This window comes from Monodon monoceros, unplaced genomic scaffold, assembly GCF_005190385.1.
Source record: "Monodon monoceros isolate NGI ecotype Baffin Bay Population unplaced genomic scaffold, NGI_Narwhal_1 Super_Scaffold_1, whole genome shotgun sequence".
NCBI classification, from domain to species: Eukaryota; Metazoa; Chordata; class Mammalia; order Artiodactyla; family Monodontidae; genus Monodon; species Monodon monoceros.
The window spans coordinates 69,402,851-69,425,295 of NW_021703765.1; the positions used below are offsets into that span (position 1 = coordinate 69,402,851).

A 22,445-nucleotide genomic window follows, 5' to 3' on the forward strand; every position below is an offset into this window, starting at 1 on the left:
CATCACCATCATCATTATCATCTCTATCACCATCACCATCATCATCATTGGGGCTGCCATCCTCAGCCAAGTGTTAGTCAATGTTGTTGACCGTCAGGGATTATGATATAACCTTGCCTGCTGAAGAAAGCCATGTAGGTCCAGCCCCACACTTCCAGTGTCACCCCTGGCCTCCAGGCCCTCCTACCTGCCCCTTCACAAGATCCCTCTGAGCATACCACCTGGAGAGGCAACCCTGGTACCTCAGAGCCCCTGACTGTGGCCTGGGCCGATGCCCCAAATTCAGGGTCCCCTCACCGTCAGTGGGATTGGCAAACTCCTTAGGCACAGCTGCCCCATCATCCAGCTCGACGGCCTCTAGGCCTGCACGGACCCCTTCAATCTGGACCTCATGCTCTCCCGAAGCCGTGTCGTCCTCTGACCTTGCACTCTCGCCTGTGCGACGGAATTTCACCACCCTAGAGGACAGAGCAAATCTGGTCATGATGGCTAGAAATCCTCCTCAATGGCCTTGCAGTATAGCTGTTGTGTCCAAGACAGGCGACAAGCTTTTCTCTCATGGTCTAGAGAGTTGAATGGGTGGAGGAGAGGTGGGGGTGGGCATTTCTGTTGAGTTGGACTGTGGGGAGGGTGACAACTTTAAGGGCTGCCTAGTAGAGTTGGATGGGTTGGGCACTGCACAACACCAGGGGGAGCCCTGTTCACATGGTAAGTTACGTGAATGAGGATATCCTTGCGCTAGACCTAAAAACTGGTTGGAAGTACATGTGTTTCAGAATTTACGTTCCTCTATCTATATCTAATGGAAGTAACAATTTGGTCACCTAAGGGTAACATTATGCCCACCAAAAGTTGCCCACACAGTATTTTTTTTTTTAATTTAAAGTGGATGCCAATGTTTTAAAATTAGGAGAATTCACATAAAAATCCAGATTCCCGACATCTCTTTCAAAAGTAGACTATCTGGCCACCTGGGGCACACATTCTAATAAGGGACCAACATGGCTAGACCAGGGCTAGATGGGACACACGATGCACAGGTGACCACAGTCTTGTCCTCTCCAAATAACCTCCAGCCCTGACAGTCTCCTGCCACTTATCTTTATACTTGCTTTGTGTTCCAGTCACTTGGCACTTTGTCCCCTTTGTCTGGCTCTATAGCCATTTGAGTTTGAGACCCCGTGGACTCCACTCTCGACACAATACATTCCTTCACACTGTGCTCCTTCTTGTTACTCGGAAACGCCTTGACTTCTCTGAGCAGCAACTTCTTAACCTGGGACTCAGAGGCAAAAATACATGTCTCCTCCAACTTCCTCACCCCCAAACACAAAACTCCTGCTCTCTGCCAGCCCTGTGGTGAGTTTCAGGGTGACGGCAGCAACAGGAGAGATGAGTCCCTACCCTCTCAGGAGAGAGTCACGTGGAATGAGTAATGCCCATTTCTCCCAGAGCTTTGAAAAACGGAGTCTGCGATGACATGGGCATGAAGGGCAGAGGGCTGATGACGGACTGGAGGGCAAATCTGGGCAACGTTTTTAAAAGGTAAAAATGGAGACATTTCTAAGTAAAAAGTATTGCTATCAACATTATCATCAATTAATTATTGCATTATTCCATACATTTCACCAAGAATAACTGGTACTCTGGCATAGAAAGGGTAAATCTTCAGATTCCAGAAGGCTGGGCAACATTCCCTGCTTGTGAATTTGGAGAAAAGACAGATGAAATCACGGCAGTTTTGTAAATACCTGAAACTCCATTTGATGGCAAGGCTGGGCTTGGAAAGCTCCAGCTGTTAATCTCATCTTGTGTTGGAAATACGCGGCAGAGCGTAGAGCACAGGGTTTGCAGGCGGATCGGCTGGGATTGAAGCTTGGAGCAAACACTCCATCCCATCCACTACCACCACTGCACTCTCCACCACACCCACCACCGTCTAGCAGCACCTGTGCCTCGTTCTAGGTGTTGCTTTCCATGCACTCGCTCTGCACGACAGCTCTATTAGGTTGGTATTATTATCACCATTTTACAGGTAAGAAAACTGAGGCCCCAGAAGTCACAGTACTTACCCCTGGTCACAGAGCTAAAAAGGCATGGAGCCAGGGTTCACCCCCAGGTCTGTCTGATCAAAACCTCGTGTTTCTGGCCAAAGACAGGATACCATTCAAACCCTTCCATTACTCCCCATTTACTCCATTCCCCCCATCCAAAATCTTTTATTTTGAAATATTTAAAGAATATAAGATTGAATAGATAACAATGAGAGAAATGTCTTTGATTCTGCTGTCCAGCTTAAAGACTAGACACTGCTAGTAGGTTGAACCATATGAAATTGCCAACATTTGACCATAATTCAGTTGAAGCCACCATGTCTCTTTTCCAGTCTCTCTCTCACACATTTTCATCGTTAATACTCTTCCTTGATCAGTGCTCTTTACAGGCATCGTTATTGGACTTCACCCTCTCAATAACCCTGAGAGGTGGTGACCATTACCATCCCCACAGCATAAATATACCTATAGTCACTCTGAGCCTCAGTTTACCTTGCTATAAATTGGGTGTAATAGTTTTGTCATAGGTCGAATTCCTTAGAAGCAGATCCTAAAATGGGATTCTCTTTTTTTTCACCTGTGGTAAAATACACATAACATTAAATTCAACATTGTAACCCTGTTTAAGTGTAGAGTTCTGTGGCATTAAATACATTTACATATTGTGCAACCATCACCACTGTCCATTTCCAGAACTTTTTTTTATCTTCCCAAACTGAAACTCTGTACCCACTAAACACTAACTTCCAATCCCCTTTCCCCACCAGCCCCTGGCAAGAACGATTCCACTTTTTACCTCTATGAATTTGACTACTCTAGGGACCCCACATAAGTGGAATCATACAGCAGTTGTCTTTTCGTGATTGGCTTATTTCACTTAACATCTTCAAGGTTCATTCATGTTGTTACATGTGTCAGAATTTCCATCCTTTTTAAAGGCTGGATAATGTTCCATTGTATGAAATGTGATCCACAGGGAGCTCTGGAGTGTGAATCGTACCATGGAGATTGTCCCACCCAGAGGTCTGGGGGCTTGGCTCGAATCAGTCAATCACTGGTCATGCCACCCCAGGGATGGAAGGCATAACTTCCCAGGTATCCCCAGGTGAAGTGGCTCCCCTCAGTCAAGGAAAACCCTCCAGAGGTGACTGCAGCTGTGAGCTGTGAGCACCCATGATTGGCAGCAGCTGGGGGATGATCAATCTGGTAAAGGGAATCTGGGACAGGCACCAAAGGTATCTGCTACAAATAATAGCCCTCCAACCATACAGCTATTTATTGAGCCCTTACTAAATGCTAAGAGCTCTGCCTTTTACATTATCTCCTGTTAGTTACCCTGATGATCAACCTACGAATGAGTTAATGTTATTATCCCCATTGTATAGATGAGAAAACAAATGCTCAGAGAGGTTAAGACACTTGCCTGAGGTCACACAGCTTGAAAGAACTGAGGCTTCAGCCTGGATGTCTTTGGTATTAGAGCCCTGGGTCCTAATCACTAAGCATCAGTGCCTCTCGCGAGCATTCACCTGTGTCTGGGGAATGAATGTGAAGCCCGAACTCAGCTGCCCTGTGTGGGTGGGCTTGCCAGAGGGTGGATAACGACGTGACCTGGAGCAGGAATCGAAAGGCACAGCTCGATTCCAGCCTGGCTGACAGCTCTTCAGGTTGTCACATTTGTGCAGGGGCTCTTGAGCTGGATGGAGCCTCGAAATCCCTGCGGGGCTGGTCACAACACAGAAGTCGGGGCCCCACTCCAAGAGGGTGTGACTCAGAAAGTCTCGGTTGGAGACTGAGATTTTGCATTTCCAGCACGTTCCCAGGTGGTGCTGCTCTGGCTGATCCAGCGACCGAATTAGCGCATTAGAGGCAGGCAAACAATTCTGCCCACCCCACCTTCCCCACCCCTAGTGCTGAGGGGCGGAGGCTCCTACTCTGTTGGCTGAGCTGGGTGCCTGCAGCTTACGCTCCTCACCCGAGAGGCCCAGAACCCCTGTGGCACGGGACTCAGACAAATATCCCTGCAGTCCAGGGCTGGGGCTTCCTTTGCAGCTGGAAGGCAGGTGTCACCTGGGAGCAAAGGCCAGGAGACAGACTGCCTTAGGCTTAGATATCTGGCATGAAGTTGGAATCTGGGGCTTCATATAAGCAACACTTTTACAGCAAGAGCACCATTTTATTCACAGTATGTATTGTGTTGGCCAAAAAGTTCGTTCGGGTTCTTTGCAGAATATGGGGAAATCCGAACGAAGTTTTTGGCCACCCCAAAATTTATTTGGGGGTAGCTCTGGAGGGATGCTGATGGGGATTATGGGGATGCTCTGAAGCCAGTGCCTACAAACTGAGTCTCAAAGCCCCCAAACCATACTGATGTGTAGCATTTGCCAATATCTGTGGGGTAAATACTCCCACTGTGACCAATTTTAAGCTCTCAGTGGTTAAATAACAGGCTCTGAGATGTTCTGAATATTTCACAATCTGCTCACTAGACCTTCCGTGAGCAGCCTCCAGCATAACTACTGTAAAAAGTCCTCAAATCGCTGTCACAAGCTACAACACAGATGAACCTTGAAACACGATGCTGAGTGAAAGAAGCCAGACACAGAGAGTCACACATGTATGATTCCATTTATGTGAAGCAACTTCATAGAGACAGAAAACAGATCAGTGGTTGCCAGGGGCTGGGGAAAGAGGGATGAGGAGTGACTGCCTAATGGGTACAGAATTTCCTTTTGCGGTGATGAAAATGTTCCGGAATTAGATAGAGGTGAACGTTGTACAACGTCCATGTTCACAGCAGCACTATTCACGACAGCCCAAAGGTGAAAACAACCCAGGTGTCCATCAGTGGATGAGTGGACAAGCGAAATACAGTCTATACATAAAATGGAATATTATTCAGTTTCAAAAAGGAAGGGAAAGGGGAATTCCCTGGTGGTCCAGTGGTTAGGTCTCCGTGCTTTCACTGTCAAGGGCCCAGGTTCAATCCCTGGTGAGGGAACTGAGATCCCACAAGCTGCACAGCCAAAAAACAAACAAAAAACAGAAACAAAAAAGGAAGGAAATTCTGACACATGCTATAATATGGATGAACCTTGAAGACATGCTAATAAGTGAAATATGCCAGTCCCCAAAAGACAAATACTGCATGATTCCACTTATATAAGATACTTAGAGGAGTCAAATTCAGAGACAGAAAGTAGAATGGTGGTTTCAGGGGTTGGGAGAGGAAGGAATGGAGACTTAGTGTTTAATAGGTACAGTTTCAGTTTGGGAAGATGAAAACTTTCCGGAGATGGACGGTAGTGACGGTTGCACAACGATGTGTAGCACTTAATGCCACAGAACTGTGCTCTTAAAAATGGTTAAAATGGTAAATTTTATCTTATGTGTATTTTGCTATTCCCCCTCCCCCCAAAAGCCCCAAACCCTCAACCCTTAGCACTGCCATGGATATTATTACTTCCTAGTGAAATAAATCTGACAGAGAAAGACAAATACTGTATGTTATCACTTATATGTGGAATCTAAAAGATGAAACAAACTAGTGAATGTAACAAAAAAGAAACAGACCTGTGGATATAGAGAACAAACAAGTGGTTACCAGTGGGGAGAGGGAAGGGGGTAGGGACAAGACAGGGGTATGGGATTGAGATATAAACTGCTATGTATAAAACAGATAAGAAACAAGGATATATTATACAGCACAGGGAATACAGCCAATATTTTATAATAATATAAATGGAGTCTAATCTTTAAAGGTTGTGAATCACTATGTTGTACACCTGAAACCAACATAATATTGTAAATCAACGATACCTCTATAAAAAATTTTATGTATCTATCCACATGTATTTTGTAATTTTTATATGTAATTACATACGTATATATATTTGTATATAGTTATAAATTTATATATAATATTTATACATTATTTTATACATTTATAGATCAATATATAAATTAATGTTTCTAAATATGTTTGTAAATATAAATAAATATGTATTTATAATACATGTGGATGTATATATTACTACATAGATATTCCTGCACATTGTGAGAAAAGCTGCAAATAAAACGAACCTGATGCAGTGAGAGGCTAGCGGGGGCGGGGGGTGACATTTCAACTCTGCAAGCCACCAAGGAAGGGGTGGTGCGAAGTGGGTTCCAGGGAGGGAACAACAAAGGAGTAGGACACCCTGTCCCCAGGAAGCAACCTCCCAAATCAAAAACATAAACAGTCCCCCAAAGTATTTGTAGAAGATAGAAATGTAGAGAATTATCAAGCGCAGTAAGGAAATGAACATTTATGTGCATTATCAATGGCTTTTCAGGGGTGAGGGGAAGGCGCATGGCTCGCCCTTGACTCTGCAGGTAACGTCACAGAAGGAGACGGCTATGTGGCCTGACACTCTCCCTCTCATCACATCCTCTCCTCCAGGACCGTCCAAGGCTCTGTGCTTCCTTCTGTGACTAATAGCGACCACTGCAACCTTTTGGGAAGGTAATCCGCGTTATCTTTCAAATTTTTCAGTGCTTTGAGCTCCCACCCAGAATGCGTTCTGCAGGCAGTTCACTGTGGGGACAGGCACAGTAGGCGACGATTTACCATACGAATAACGGCAGCTATGGATTGCTGGCTTGCGTGTGTCAAGTCTAGTGTTTGCACTGTGCATCGATTATCTTATTTATTCCCACTTTCACTGTCCCCTTTTGACAGATGAGGACACTCAAGCACAGAGGGGCTGGGAGCTTGCCCAAGGTCACACAGTAAGTGTCTAGGCTTTGGCAAAGCCATTGGATTTCAGTGTCCCTGCTCCCAGCCACTCTGCTGTAGTCTCTTCTGCTGCTAGCACACTCCTTGCAGCTTTGCTGCGGTGATACCAAACCAGAAACAATCTTCAGGAAAGGAGTAATTAGATAGATGATGGCACATCCACTAAAGAAAATGTTAAAAAAAAATTTATTTATATTGATCTGTACCACATTAGCCGAAGGTGGAAACAACTTAAGTGGTCATCAGCGGATGAATGGAGAAACAAAGTGTGGTCTATCCATACAATGGAATATTATTCAGTCTTAAAAAGGATGGAAATTCTGACCCGTGCTACAACATGGATGTACTTTGAAGACATAGTGCTAAGTGAAATAAGCCCAGCACGAAAGGACAATCATTGTACGAGTCCACCTATCTGAGAGGGCCTAGAATAGTCAAATTCACAGAGAGAGAAAGTTCAACAGTGGTCACCAGGTGATGGGGGTTGGTGCGGAGGGGAATGGGGAGTTAGCGGTTAACGGGTACAGAGTTTCAGTTGCGAAAGATAAGAAAATTCTGGAGATGGATGGTGGGAAAGGTAACACAACATTGTGAACGTAATTCATACCGCTAACTGTACAATTTAAATTGTTGAAACGGTAACTTTTTTTATGTATATTTTAACGCAATAAACACACACACAATAAACACACATACACGTTGGTTGCAAGAACCAACAGGAAAAGATTGCTGGGGCTCATTTTTTTTTTTTTTTGGCTGCACCATGCAGCTTGCGGGATCTTAGTTCCTCAGCCGGGTATCAAACCTGGGCTTCCGGCAGTGAGTGCTGAGTCCTAATCACTGGACCACCAGGGAATTCCCACTGGGGCTCCTTATGAAATGTGCTAGACTACGGTCCCGTGATCTAGGTCCTCGGTACTAAGACTTAAGTGTGGTCTCGAACCAGAGGCCCCAGCCTCCCCTAGGGACGTGGAAGAAACGCTCAGTCTCGGGCCCTGACCCAGATCTACTGAATCAGCATCTTCCTTTTAACCAGGTCCCTAGTGAATCTGTGTGCATGTTCAAGTGGGCTCAAGAATATTTTTGCTTCTACAGTCGAACATTCTGGAAGGATACTTAAGAAGCCTAAGACTGGTTGCTTCTGGGAAGGAGGATTGGATGGGAATGGGGAGTTTTAAGGAAAAGAAATTTTTTTTTTAACTTTTCATTTTGGATCCCGCTGCAATATGTAAATTTTTTAACCTGCACATCTATTAGTTAAATAATCAATATACATCACAATAGCGACTATTCACAGAGCTCTTGTTGGTCTTGTAACATCAGCTAAGCATGTTACAGACCCGATAGGCTGTGAAATGGGATGAGGACAGGCTTGCAGGACGGCCGTGAAGATTAACTGAGATTGATGAAGGGGAAACTGAGGGGCATGGTGTCAATATTGGCTTTCCTCCAACCCAGCTTGGTTCAAGTCACCTTTCTGCCTTGAGCGTGGAGTACACTGACCTTTGTGAAATCCGACTTTGAGAAAATGGCTTAGCTCCCTGGAGTTTTAAACCAGGATGTGTTCACCTTCCTTCTCTGGCAATTCACTAGAAGCCAGGGCCCTTTATTTATTACAGCTTGTTTTAAGACGAATGTAAAGAGAGACCTCTGACATGAAATTATAGTCCGAAAGCCAGACTACATTTTGAATCGGCTGGGTTCCTGAAAGCAGTTATCAGCTACAGGAGCCAAGATTTCCCAGGGGAAAAAAAAAGTATGACAGAAAAAGAAAATAGCAGTGGCATATGTTAAATATATGAGGGCTTCGAAACAAGCTGGCTAATTTCTTGGCATTTGTTGTGTATATATAGCATATCATTTACTAAAATAGCAGGGAACATTTGTTTTACATAATTTTGCTATTGAAAGAAGATAAGAGCTTGAGGAAATAGCTGTCAACCCAAAGATCTCGCTTGTACCATGATGTAATTCACCTCCGTACCTTAAGTTAGGGTCTGAGACTTGATTAGGGTAAAGGCTTGATTTCTTTTCATCTCAGCTTCTGGATACTTATCCCTTGAGTTCATGAATCTGTCAGACTGAAAAGGAAGCTTGTACCTAAGTGTGACTATTACAGGGTAGCATTTAATGTCCGAAGAGAGGGGGATTGTCATAGAAAGAAGAGCCCAACTCTGCAAACAGACTGATTTGGGTGTGAATCCCCTGCCCACCCCATTCAGCAGCTATGAGGTTAGGTTACTTTACTTCTCTGGGTCTCAGTTTCCTGCTGGTAGAAGGGAAATGGTAATTCCTATCTCACGGGGTTGCCATGGAGACTAAAGGAGTTAACAGAACATCTCAAAGAGCCTGGCACCATCATTCTTCAGTATTTTAATAAGCTTGTTGAGTGCTGACTATGTGCTGAAGGCTGGGATACAATAGGAGATAAAATACACCTGCCCTCCTGAAGTAGGTGCCCTAGCTGGGAAGGTGGTTAATGTACTAGGAACAAGAGATCACTATACATCTGTAAATCAATGAATCTTGAGAGGGAGACAGACAGGGAACAGAGAATGACTGGAGGGGAGAGTAGTCAGGCTAGACTTCCCTGAGGTCTGAGAACCAGGAGAGTCCCACACAGACAGGGGAGGAGGAGAGAGAACAGCCAGTGCAAAGACCCAGAGGTAGGAAGAAGGAGTAGAGGTCAGAGAAACAGGCTGAATTATAGAGAGCTCTGGAGACCACAGGGAGGATTTTTCATGCTATCCTAAGACCAATGGGATGCCACTGAAAGGTTTCAAGTAGGGGTGACACAGTGGAAGATGAGCAGAGTTGATTTAGGGAAGATCATTCAGGCACATTTTTCTACAAGAAGAGGAATAGACTGGGGAGACTGTTTTAATATAGGTTTTAAAAAAATTTTTTGTGTGTCACACTTTTATTTATTTATTGGCCCCGCAGTACGTGGGATCTTAGTTCCCTGACCAGTGATCGAACCTGTGCCCCCTGAATTGGAAGGGCACAGTCTTAACCACTGCACTGCCAGGGAAGTCCCTAAAATACAGGTTTTATTATTATTTAGGTGTGGCAAGGCAAACAGATCAGGAGACAACTGCCTTTGAAAAGATTAGACTCTGTTATACTCACAGATTCCAAGAAGAGGGGGTACACCACACCTGGGAAGCCAAATGGGAAAGCACCAGGGTCAATAACGAGGCAAGAGTGAGGGGAAAATATGGGCAAGAGTCTTTATTGTGGTTTCCATAGGAAGGAAAAGGTGACGCAGGGTCACCAGGCTGAGGACTGGCTCGCCTGAGTAATTTCTCCAGGCTCTGAGCGTAGGGACTGTCTCCAGTTGTCTGGGATTTGGCTGTGGAGTGATTAGGGCAGGTGGATTAATGGGTCTAGATTGCTTGGTTTGCACACGAAAAGTACACTGGCAGGTTGAGTTATTTACTAATTAACCCTGGGAGGGGAGTGCCCTCCAGGACCTTTGAAGCCCTAAGATGTCAAAACATCAGAACATAGAAAATAAAAAGCATGATTAACACACAAAGATGGGGAGAGAAAGCAGGGAGGCTGTGTGGTCAGCTGAGTGAGAAGTGATGGTGGCTCGGACCAGGGGGTACAGCAGGGTGGGTGGGCAGTGGGGTGCTGAAGCTTTTATTATTCACCTCCCCACCCTGACCCCCCAACTCTTCCAATCAGTAGAGGAAAACAGCCACACAGGGAGGCCCATCTGCAAAGCTAAACAGCAAAGGGCCGAGTTATAACAAGTGTCCTCAGGTTTGGGGAACTCAGTCAACAAAACTGATGACCAGGGCTTCCCTGGTGGCGCAGTGGTTGAGAGTCCGCCTGCCGATGCAGGGGACACGGGTTCGTGCCCTGGTCCGGGAAGATCCCACGTGCCGCGGAGCGGCTGGGCCCGTGAGCCATGGCTGCTGAGCCTGCGCGTCCGGAGCCTGTGCTCCGCAACGGGAGAGGCCACAACAGTGAGAGGCCCGCGTACCGCAAAAAAAAAAAAAACCCTGATGACCAGCGCCCCTTAGCTCCGTCCCAGATACTCAGCTACATCACACTGGGACTTCTTTGGAATCTGAAACCTACTGACAAATGGGGTTAGATGCTGTGGGCCTGGAGCAGAGAAACTGCCAGGGTCACTGACAAATGGACTTGCTTTGTCTCCTTCAGGATAAGACCTGGGGACTTGCTGATCTGTCTGATTTGGTTAGAGTCTTCTCAGGGGCTGAACCTCTGTCTTCCAATATTTGAACTTCTGGCATGTGAAAGAAGGTGCTTGTGCAAGTTGGACCCTGAGGATAGAGCTTGAACTGCTGGATATAAAGAGGGAAACAGATTTCAACAAAATATAAGGAGGCTTCTCAGGTAGAGAAGTCCAGAGATGAGAAAGGACTTTAGATGGTAGTGGGCTCCCCTTCATGAAAGGTCTAGGAAAGGCAGGTGTCCACGTGTATGGACTCAGGAGTAATGATGTTTAATACGTAAGCACTCAGCATGCCAAGGGCAAGCCTAAATGCTATATATAATTATATACAGTAAATATATAGATAGCATATATATCTTTTTTTTTGAGTTTTTGTGGCATTATATTTAGTCATCTTGGCTGGTTTAGTCACATTGTTGTTGTTTATTTTTTGGCTGCCGCTGCATGGCATATGGGACCTCAGTTCCCCGACCAGGGATCGAACCCACACCACCTCCATTGGAAGCATGGAGTCATAACCACTGGACCGCCAGGGAAGTCCCTAGCATATGTACATCTTATATAATCTCTTCAGCAACCCTAGGAGGGAGGGTTATTAATATCCCCAGTTTATAGACAAGTAAACTGAGGCTCTGGTCCAAGTCCCCTAGAGCGTATATAGTATCCTAGGTTCCTGGCCTGAGAAGCTCCAGAACCCATGATCTTAACCAGTAGCAGATGCTTCTCTGAGGCCAAGAGTACCCCCTAGGGAACCAATTACAATGCCGATTCCTGGCCATTCTCCAGACGTAAAGCTTTTGCATCTCTGCAGAGCAGGGCCCATGAATCTGAATTTTAATAAGATGTTGATGGTGGCCACAGATGTTTAGAAGCCACCACTTGGATCCCCTCTTGCGTGGAATTGAGAATATGAGGTATAAGGGGTTGGAGTGATGACTTTTAAGGTCCTTTCCGTTCCTGAATGTCTAGAAGTCTATAATTAATGGAAAATATAGTTCTCTGTGGATTTTATTTTTTTGTATTTTCCTGCCACCCCCCATTGACCTGAATACCATTGAGCTTGTTCCCTGGATAATGGACCAACAGCTTACATTCTAGACAAAAGGCAATGAACACAAATAAATAATAGTTAAAATTTGTTAAGCCCTCACCACGTGCTGGGAGCTCCACTAAGTATTTTATGAGCCTTATGCCCTGTGAGGTGGACGCTATTAGTATCCCCACTTTACAGATGATGAAACTGAGGCCCGGAGAAGAAAAGTAACTTGCCCAAGGTTACCTTCCAAGTCAGCAGGAAAGTCAGAATTCAAATCCAGGTCTACTTGAGCAGAGAGGCCACACACTTAACCATTCTGTGATGTGGCCTCAGTGGGGGGATGGGCAACTTCTAACTGGGGGAACTGAAAGCCTGGGGGACAACTTTCCAGGCAGTTTGTCTTTGCAACTTATTTATCCACTCCTTCATTCAACAAGCAGTGGTTCTCAATGGGGCAGCCATTCAGTCTCCCAGGAGACACCGGCAATGTCTGGAGACAGTTTTGATTGTCACAACTTGGAGGGGCAGTTGGTGGTTGTGACATCCTGTGGGTAGAGGCCAGGGATGCTGCTAAACATCCTATAATGTCTAGGACAGCCCCTCATGACAAAGTGTCATCTGGTCTAAAATGTGAATAGCGTTGAGGTTAAAAACCCCATGTTTAAGAAAGAGATGTTCTTAATAATGACACCAGAATAATCACCATAAGCCAGATGGTACCAGGCACATCCGTCTAGAGAGCTTAGGATCACAGTCTTTTAAAGCCAAAAATGGGGACTTCCCTGGTGGTCCAGTGGGTAAGACTCCACGCTCCCAATGCAGGGGGCCTGGGTTTGATCCCTGGTCGGGGAACTAGATCCTGCATGCATGCCACAACTAAGAAGTCCGCATGCCTCAGCGAAGGTCCCGTGTGCTGCAACTAAGACCAGGCGCAGCCAAAATAAAATAAAATAAATAAATATTTTTTTAAAAAGCCAAAAATGCCCTTGAAGGTGGCCCAGGCACCCTCTTATGTCTCAGGGAAGTTAAATGAATTGCCCAAGATCACATAATGATTCACATTCAGATCTGTTATTCTTTTATACAGCCCAAAGAGCTTGGCTGGGCTGTAAAGCCACTGTCAGGGTCAGCAGGCCCTTGAACAACCCTCTCTAAGGCCTAAGACCACCTAAGCAATGGCCTCTTTGCAAGGAGATTTTCTTTCTTTGGCCTCCAGACTGTTCCACTTGAGTCACTGAAACACATACTCCCTAGAGGTGAAGCTGGCTGGCATGTGTTTGAAATGATGGGGTGTGAGCAGCTTTGAGCCTGAGAGTTGTTTTTTTTTTTTTTTTTAAATTGAAGTATAGTTGATTTACAATGTTGTGTTAGTTTCTGGTGTACAGCAAAGTGATTCAGTTTCTTTTTCATATTTTTTCCATTACGGTTCATTACAGGACATTGAATATAGTTCCCTGTGCTATACAGTAGGACCTTGTTTATCTATTTCATATACAGTAGTGTGTATCTGCTAATGCCAAACTCCTAATTTATGCCTCCCCCACTCCCTTTCCCCTTTGGTAACCGTAAGTTTGTTTTCTATGTCTCTGAGTCTGTTTTTGTTTTGCAAATAAGTTCATTTCTATCCTATGTTAGATTCCACATATAAGTGATGTCATATGGTATCTGTCTTTCTCCTTCTGACTTACTTCGCTTAGCATGATCGTCTCTAGGTCCATCCACGTTGCTGCAAATGGCATTATTTCATTCCTTTTTAATGCCCAAGTAATATTCCACTTTGTATATATACACCACATCTTCTTTATCCATTCATCTATCAATGGACACTTAAGTTATTTCCATGTCTTGGCTATTGTAAATAGTGCTGCTATGAACATTGGGGTGCGTGTATCTTTTCGAATTATGGTTTTCTCTGGGTATATGCCCAGGAGTGGGATTGCAGGATCATATGGTAGCTCTATTTTTAGTTTTTTAAGGAACCTCCATACTGTTCTCCATAGTGGCTGTACCAATGTATAGTCCTACCAACAATGTAGGAGGCTTCCCTTTTCTCCACACCCTCTCCAGCATTTGTTATTTGTAGACTTTTTGATGATGGCCATTCTGACCGTGTGAATACCTCACTGTAGTTTTTTTGTTTTGTTTTGTTTTGCTTTAAGAAACTTAGTATTATCTTTATTTTCATTTATTTATTTATTTTGCTGCTCAGCATGTGGGATCTTAGTTCCCCGACCAGGGATCGAACCCACGCCCCCTGTATTGGAAGCTCGGAGTCTTAACCACTGGACTGCCAGGGAAGTCCCCTCATCGTAGTTTTGATTTGCATTTCTCTACTAATTAGCAATGCTGAGCATCTTTTCATGTGCCTATTGGCCATCTGTATGTCTTCTTTGGAGGAATGTCTGTTTAGGTCTTCTGCCCATTTTTGGATTGGGTTGTTTGGTTTTTTGTTACTGAGTTGTATGGAGCTTGAGTTTTTAAAAGCCTGTGGTGGGTTAACCTTGAGGATTCCTAGGCTATTACAATAACTCCCTACTTTTTGCCTGAGGTGGGTGACAATGAAACTCCCATCTCTCCTCCTTGGCCAGGAATCCTTTCCTTTTGCCCCGATGAGCCTCAGGGGGATGGGAGCCAACATGAAGTCCCGCGTGTGCCTTAGCCGCCTACTCTGGTCCTGTCTCTCTGTGCGGCAGTCTCCTCATTTAGAGGAGACAAAACCTGCTTCCAGTTCCTTCCCTAGAACCAAGAATGAATCCTTATGGGCACAAAGAACTTGCCTGGGACAATTTCAAGAACGTAGTCATGTAATCAGTAAGTCAAACTGCATTCTCTCAACCTCCCTGATTTAATGGAAGGGGATGGGGAAGCAGAATGGCAAATAGGATGAAACAAGGTTATGTGTGATCTTTCCATGGGGACTCAGCGCTTTAGCTGGTAAAACTTAATAATGGTGGCCCCCACTGTTAAGGAGAATGATTAAGCTGATGGACAGATTTTTCTGATTTTTTCATTCATACAGTTTTTTTTGTTGTTGTTGTTTTGTTTTTTTGCGGTACGCGGGCCTCTCACTGTTGTGGCCTCTCCCGTTGCAGAGCACAGGCTCCGGACGCACAGGCTCAGTGGCCATGGCCCACGGGCCCAGCCGCTCCGTGGCATGTGGGATCCTCCCGGACCGGGGCACAAACCCACGTCGCCTGCATCGGCAGGCGGACTCTCAACCACTGAGCCACCAGGAAAGCCCTCATACAGTTTTTATTTAATCCTTTGGCCTGGTCTATACTGAAATCCAGTATCAGATGGAATCTAGGCAATGCCCCACCTTCTTGGGATACATTAGACCCCCGCCGTGTGTGAAGCTTTCACACTAGTAAGTAAAGACAGACACTAAACAATAAGTAAGCAAATTACATGGTACGTTAGTAGGTGATAAATGCTATAAAAAAAGAAAAAGCTGAACACGGTCTGGAAGATGGGGGAAACGGGCTGCAATTTTTTTCAATTATGGTAAAATACACATAAGATAAAATTTATCATTTTAACCATGTTTTTAAAGAGTACAGTTCAGTGGCATTAACTATATTCACAATGTTGCATAACAATTACCACCGTCCATCCACAGAACTCTTTTCCTCTTGTAAAACTGAAACTCTGTACCCACTACGCAGATCCCCCTACTCCACTTCGCCAGCCCCTGGCAACTGCCATTCGACTTTATGTCTCTACGAATTTGATTACTTTAGGCACCTCATATAGTGGAATCACACACCAGCTGTCCTTTGGTGTCTGGCTTATTTCACTTAGCATAATGTCCTCAAGGTTTATCCATGTTGTAGCATGTGTCAGCATTTCCTTCTTTTTTAAGACTAAACAATATTCCGCTGTATGGATAGACCACATTTGTTTATCCACTCATCCATGAAGGGACACTTGGGCTGCTTCCACCTTTTGGCTATTGCAAATAATGCTGCTATGACACTGGCTGTACAAATATCTCCTCAGTACTCTGCTTTCAATTCTTTTGTGGGTATATACCCAGAAGTGGAATTGCTGGGTCATATGGTGATTCTATTTTTAATTTTTTGAGGAACCACCCTACTGTTTTCCATGGAGGCTGCACCATTTGTGACTCTCGCCAACAGTCAGTGTGTAAGAATTCCAATTTGCCCACATCCTCACCAACACCTGTTATTTTTATTTATTTTTGGTAGTTGCCATCCTAATGGCTGTGAGAGAGGGCTGCAAATTTTAAGGAGGTGGTCAGGGTAGGCTTTGGTGAGATGGTGGCATTTGAGACTTGACAAAGGTGAAGCAGATACTCTGCAGAAGAGCTTTCTAGGCAGAGAGAACAGTGGGTCCTGGGGCAGAAGCCTACCTGGTGTGTTTGAGGTAAAACAAGGAGACAGAATGGCTGCATGAGGGGGTGGGAGAGGAGAAGAGCCCTGGAGGGTTTTGAACAGAGGAGGGATGTGACCTGACTTTTAAAGAATCCCTCTGGTGCTGTGTTGAGCATGGGCTGTAGGGAGACAAGGGCAGGAACAGGAGGACCAGAAAGATGACCACTGGAATCAACCCAGGTGAGAGGTGATGGAGGCTTGAACCAAGGACTAGCAGTGGAGGTGGAGAGAAGTGGTAGGAGTTTAGACGTAGCTCAAAGGCAGGACCAGTAGAATCTCCCGATGGATTGAAGTGAAATATGAGAGGGAAAGAGGGGTCAAAATTGACTCCAAATGGGATGGACAGAGTTACCATCAACTGGTATGGGTGAGACTGAAAGAGGAGCAGAGTGCAGGAGAGATCAGGAGTTCAAGTTTGGACATGTGCTTCCATGAGCTAGCATTAGGACATTCCTTAGTATTCTGAAAAGGAGACCATGGCTTCTAGGTACTCTGCTACCTGAACAAGCTGGAGGATAAGGGAGACAAGTCCAGAGTCAGGAAGACAAATAACACCAACACCACTGGTTGAGCCCTTACGTAGAGCCAGCCACTGTACTGGGAGCTTCCCAGTGGTGACCTCCCTCATTCTCACAACAGCCCTGCCATGCAGATACGGCCATTATCCCAACTTTACCGATGAGCACCCAACCTTGGGGAGATGAAGTCGTTAGTCCAAGGCCACCCAGATGCTAAGTGGCAGAGCCAGGGTTTGAACCCAGATCTGCCTGACTCAAGAGTCCATACTTTTACCCCTGCTGCTGCTGAAGCCCAGGAGATGTCAGGAGATTCATGGAGGTGATGGACTTAAGCTCAGTCTTGAAAGACGGGGTTGGTAAGAAAGGAGAGAGAGTGGATTGAGCAAACACAGGATGAAGTTCCAATTTCTTGTCCTCACTCCAGGGCCCTGTGTGGCCGGGTCCCTGCCATCCTCTGCATCCTTCCCTCACGCCACTTGCTCGTGAAGCTCCACTAGCCTGATTTCGAGCTTTTCCCCCACACAATTCCCTCTATTTGAAATGCTCCATCCTATCTCTTTTTCTGGCTGACTCCTACACATGTCTGGGGGTTCAGCTCCAAGGTCACTTCCTCAAGGAAGCCTTCTCTGACCCTCCCCTCCGCCATCTAGAACTACTCTTGTTGCATCATGCACTTGTCCTTTGTAGCCCTTAAAACAATTCTCATAATTATTGTGCAATTGTGTGTTCTACATCTGCTTCTCCCATCGAACCAGTGCTGTCCAATAGAACCTTCTGCAGTTCCGGAAATGTTTTGGACCCATGCTGTCACAAGGCAACTACAGCAGCCACTGGCCACATGTAGCTACTGAGCACTTGAAATGTGGCTAAGGCAACTAAGGAACGGATTTTTCAAACATCACCTACTTTACTTATAAGTCAAATTTTATATTGTGTATTATACATGAAAATTATTTCACATACTAATTACATAATTTAAATTTAAATAGCCACATGTGGCTAGTGGCTACTGTATTGGACATTGAAGCTCTAGACTGTGAGCTCCTTGAGGGCAAAGACCATGTATCTTACTTGGTTGTAGAATCCCTTGACCTAGGATGGTACCCTGGAAAATCACTGAATGAATGAATGAATCAATCAATCAATGTAGTCTGCATAACCTGCTTTCAAGAAATCATCCTAGAAAGGAGAGACCCAGGACAATCTGACTTGCATAAGATCTCACAGTAAGGCAGAACTAGATATAAAATCTCAGCTTTCTGAATCTCCTGTACATGGTGCTGTGCCTGAGTGGACAGCAGGTGAAAAGCAGAGGTTGTTTGTGGTCTCAAATGACCCATCCTAGACCTGTGTGAAGGTGCCTCTAACAGCAGGAAAGGACTATTTCTTAGACACCCTCATCCCTCTTCCCCCTCCCCTGACCCTGTAAACTACTTAGCAGCTTATAATCTATTAACACTTGGCCTCCTGCGGGACTGAGCCTGTTCCAAGGTCCACTCTTGCCCACCCTCTACAAGGCACTCTGATTTTTTAAAAATCCATATTGCTCTCAGGCAGTCTGTTGCCAGCAATCTGTGAATAATATATACAGGGTGTGGTTTAAAAAACACCTATGTCGTGATGTGTAACCCACTCAGATTCACATGGCTGCTCCTTTTCTTCTATTCTTTTTTATAAATGGAGGTTAACATATTTCAGGGCTAATTTTGACATCATTCAAATGTACTTTGGGGTTTGCAGATTACATTTTGGGGAGTCCAGCATAAGGAGTCTGCAGATTTTGTTTTTATAAATTCTTTTTCAGATGTCATAATAATAATAGTTAATATGTGTGACTTCTTTGTATCTGCCAGGCATTAGCACACATTATCTCATTTGATCTTCCCCATAACCCTCTGAATCAAGTACTATTATGATTCCCATTTTATGGCTAAGGAAACTGAGTCTCAGAAAGGTTAAGTCACTTGCTCGAAGTCACACAGCCAGGAAGTGGCACAGTCAGGATTTGAAGCCAAGTCTGTCTTCTCAAGAGTCCGTGCTCTTAACCAGCACACAATTTGGCCTCTCTAATAGATATTATATGTATTTATGTGTATAAAGATCAGAAAAATAATCAAGAAACTTAACACTGGGGTTTGGGAAGAGAGAGACTTACTTTTATTTTTGTGCTTCTTTTTGAACTTTATTTTCCCTATCTATATATTATATTAGTACATTATATTATATATTAGTATAAAAACTAAATTAATTTAAAGCTGAAGTAAAAATTTCTTATTAATTTTACTTTTTTAAATTAAGGAAGGAATTGTCATTCTAGTGTCATGTCTATATATTAGATTAAATATACATGAATCTTTGAGTAATTTGCAAAGTTCACATGCTCTGACAGCATTTGAAAATTTATCCCAGTAAAACTGCAGTTCCAATATGTATTCTTATTCTGAGTACCAAATTTCATATTTTTGTTTCTGAATTATTTTTTATTTAGAGATAATATGATTATATTATTATCATATATAATATGATAATATTAAACATGATATTTATTTTCAATGAACGTGGTATGTTTTCCTTGAGATATCTGCACTCAGATATGTACATTTTTATGTATTCATACATCAGCTTTGGATATTATAACTGAGTGTCCTTTAGCATTTGTGAAATAATGCTGTGTTCCATAAGATATGCTATTTGAGGATCAATTAATAAAAGCTTAAAAGTAAAAATTTAATTAATTAAAAATATTAATGAAAATTAATTTTATACTGATTGAGAAGCAGACACTACAATACCTTCAGTACTTATAGCTTCAGAGAGCTGTATCAGTCACGCTAAAAGTCACTTGGGAGAATTCCTCAGTGGCTTAGACAGAAAAAAACATTTAAGTCAAGAAAATACACACATACTAACAACAATGTATCCTTTCCAACAATTCCAAATGGTGTCTAGTTTTACCATCCAAATGGCTAGTACTTCTAAAAATTAAAACAAAACCCCCATTAATGTTCTTTTTAATGCCCCATCTCATACTCTTGGAATTTGCTTAACAAATCACCATCAGCTTGTGGTAGGAGACATTTGGAAGCCCCTTTACAAGCTCCCTATACTTGCCACGCTTGATTGTATTCCCCCAAGATTTTCAGAGCAAATTTGGCATCCCTGAAAAATTCCAATCCTCTAAGCAGTGTATTCCTGAGGTCCCAAGGATAGCCGACAGTGAGTCTCACTCTAGCTAGCTGTTACAAAAGCCGTTCATTCAGAAGGCAAGAGGTTTCAGCAACGATGCACAGCCCTCTCATTCACACACTTCATAAACAACAAGACTTTGCAGAAGCCTCCTCTCTAGGAAGGAATCCCTGCTTTTTAGAAACCAGTTTGCAACATCAGTATCATTCCCTTCTAAAAGACCTTGCAGGAAAATTACGAATTTCACAGCATAGGAGAAGGACTGGAAAGGACCGATGTCATTGCATGGACTCATCAATTCAGTCCGCATTTCAAAACAGCAGCTAATGCTCTCTTAAAACACAGACCTCAAAATGCCTTTAGGATTGAGAGCCATTATAAGGGAAAACATAACATGCGTAGGTCCCCATAAGATTCCGACGGATCTGAAAAATCGAACTGAGTCAGAGATACAGATGCTGAGCTGATGGGGTAGGAAAATGGCTTGTCTCCTCCAGGCCTAATTCTCTCCTCTGAAACAGTTCCCTTTAAATTCAGGAAGCCACGCTGAGACGCCCCTCTGCAGGTTTTCCTTTTTTAAAGGAAAACCTGTCTGCGTCTCACTCGCCCTCAGGATACTCACGGCAGCTGCCTTAGCTGGAATAAGTCCTCCTCCATGTCCGCGCTGCGCCAGGACGAGCCCTTTTCATGGCCCTTACATGGTGGTGGTGGATGACGAGGGCTCGGGGGCTTCAGCACTAGGGCTCTGGACCGCGCGGCTTCCTCCCTCGGTGGCAGCTGTTCCGGGGAGGGAGCCGCCAGGGGCCAGCCCAAGAGACAAAGCCGCCGCCGCCAGGAGACCGCGGCGAGAGTGGGCGGAGAGGAGGAGGTGAAGGGCAGGGCTAGCTGCGCGGGGAGAGGGGGCGGGGAGAGCCCTTCTGGTTAGCGGAATTTACAGGCTGTCTGTGGCTGGTGGTGTTTTACTGAGATGCCTGTGGGGCACACCAGCCTGTGAAATGGCTGTCTAGGTACCAGTGAGCACTCTTTGCTTGACGAAGCCTCCCTAAATGTTTATTTGTAGGGATTCATTAAGGTTGTTACTGGTATAATATTCTTGCAACCCAGGCTGCTATAACAAATGCAGAGAATGAAAAAATTGTATACGTACTCATGCATTGAAGCATTGTTTATTGAGCACCTACTGTGTGCCAGGCACTGTAAGACTCACCGGGCATATGACAGAGAACAAGTTAGAAATGACATTGTCATCACAGAGCTGAGGTCTTTTATTTTATTTTACATATTTATTTATTTTGGCTGCGCCAGGCCTTAGTTGCAGCATACAGGCTTCTTAGTTGTGGCATGCGGACTCTTAGTTGCGGCATGCATGCGGGATCTACTTCCCTGACCAGGGATGGAATCCAGGCCCCCAGCATTGGAAGCACAGAGTCTTACCCACTGGACCACCAGGGAAGTCCCACAGAGCTGAGGTCTTGTGAAATGAATCACACACAAAAAAATGTACGTTGAGTAGGAGAAAGCTACTCATTCATTCATTCAACAAGCATTAGTGAGTGATTTCTACAGTTCTGGGGAATCAAAGATTAATAAAACCAAATCCCTGCCTTCAAAATCCTCTTCATCTTGTTTAATGGCTCTCCCATCCCCCTTCCACTAGAATGTCTCCCCCCCCTTTAGCATTTAAGCTCCATAAAGGTTTGTTGATGTACCCCAAGGGCCTGGAACAATAAAATTTATTTATGGACACTGAAATTGGAATTTTATATTCCTAGCTACACTCCACCCCAGGGCTTTGCATTTTGAGCACTCAATAAATGATTGGTAAACTGAAAACAAACATCTTTCATTCAAGTGAGGAGATTCAGTATCTATTTTAAGCCCTAGAGAGTAGGGATAATAATTTATATCAGGGTTGGCAAGTTGGAGGTCTATTGGTAATGGATCCAACTCACCCTGGTTTGTTCAGGACTTGAGTTATAGCACTGAAAGTTCCATGTCCTGGAAAGTGCTGGGCTCCAAGCAAACCTTGACAGTTGGTTACTCAACTCCATACAAACCGAAAGCCAGATCCAACATAGAGATGCCTAAAAGGTTTTGAATACTTTTAAGTGCAAGATTTCAAACTATACAACTCTTAGATAAAACTCTAAGACTCATAGGAATAAGTCTTTATGACTTGGAATTAGGCAGTGGTTTCATAGACATGACATCAAAAAGCATAAGGGACACAAGAAAAAACAAAAAACATATATTGGACCATATCCAAGTTAATG

At 44.2% G+C, this 22,445-nt stretch overlaps 1 protein-coding gene across 4 annotated transcripts in view; it reads right to left on the bottom strand.

Annotated features, from left to right (window-relative positions):
• SVOP (SV2 related protein) overlaps positions 1-21,003 on the bottom strand; it is an 84,672-nt gene extending 63,669 nt beyond the window's left edge. For 2 of the 4 annotated variants that reach the window (XR_003793885.1, XM_029224908.1), the window contains exons 1-2: positions 20,795-20,946; positions 298-458 (exon numbers count right to left, since the gene is read on the bottom strand). Coding sequence is in view for 2 of the 4 variants with exons in the window: in XM_029224908.1 (XP_029080741.1) it covers positions 298-458; positions 20,795-20,829 (196 nt within the window). In the remaining 2 variants the exon portion in view is untranslated. Of the gene's footprint in view, positions 1-297; positions 459-2,546; positions 2,632-20,794 lie in introns of all 4 variants that reach the window. The other 2 variants (XM_029224922.1, XM_029224897.1) reach the window with 2 other exon arrangements.
• Between the last annotated feature and the right edge of the window lie 1,442 nt (positions 21,004-22,445).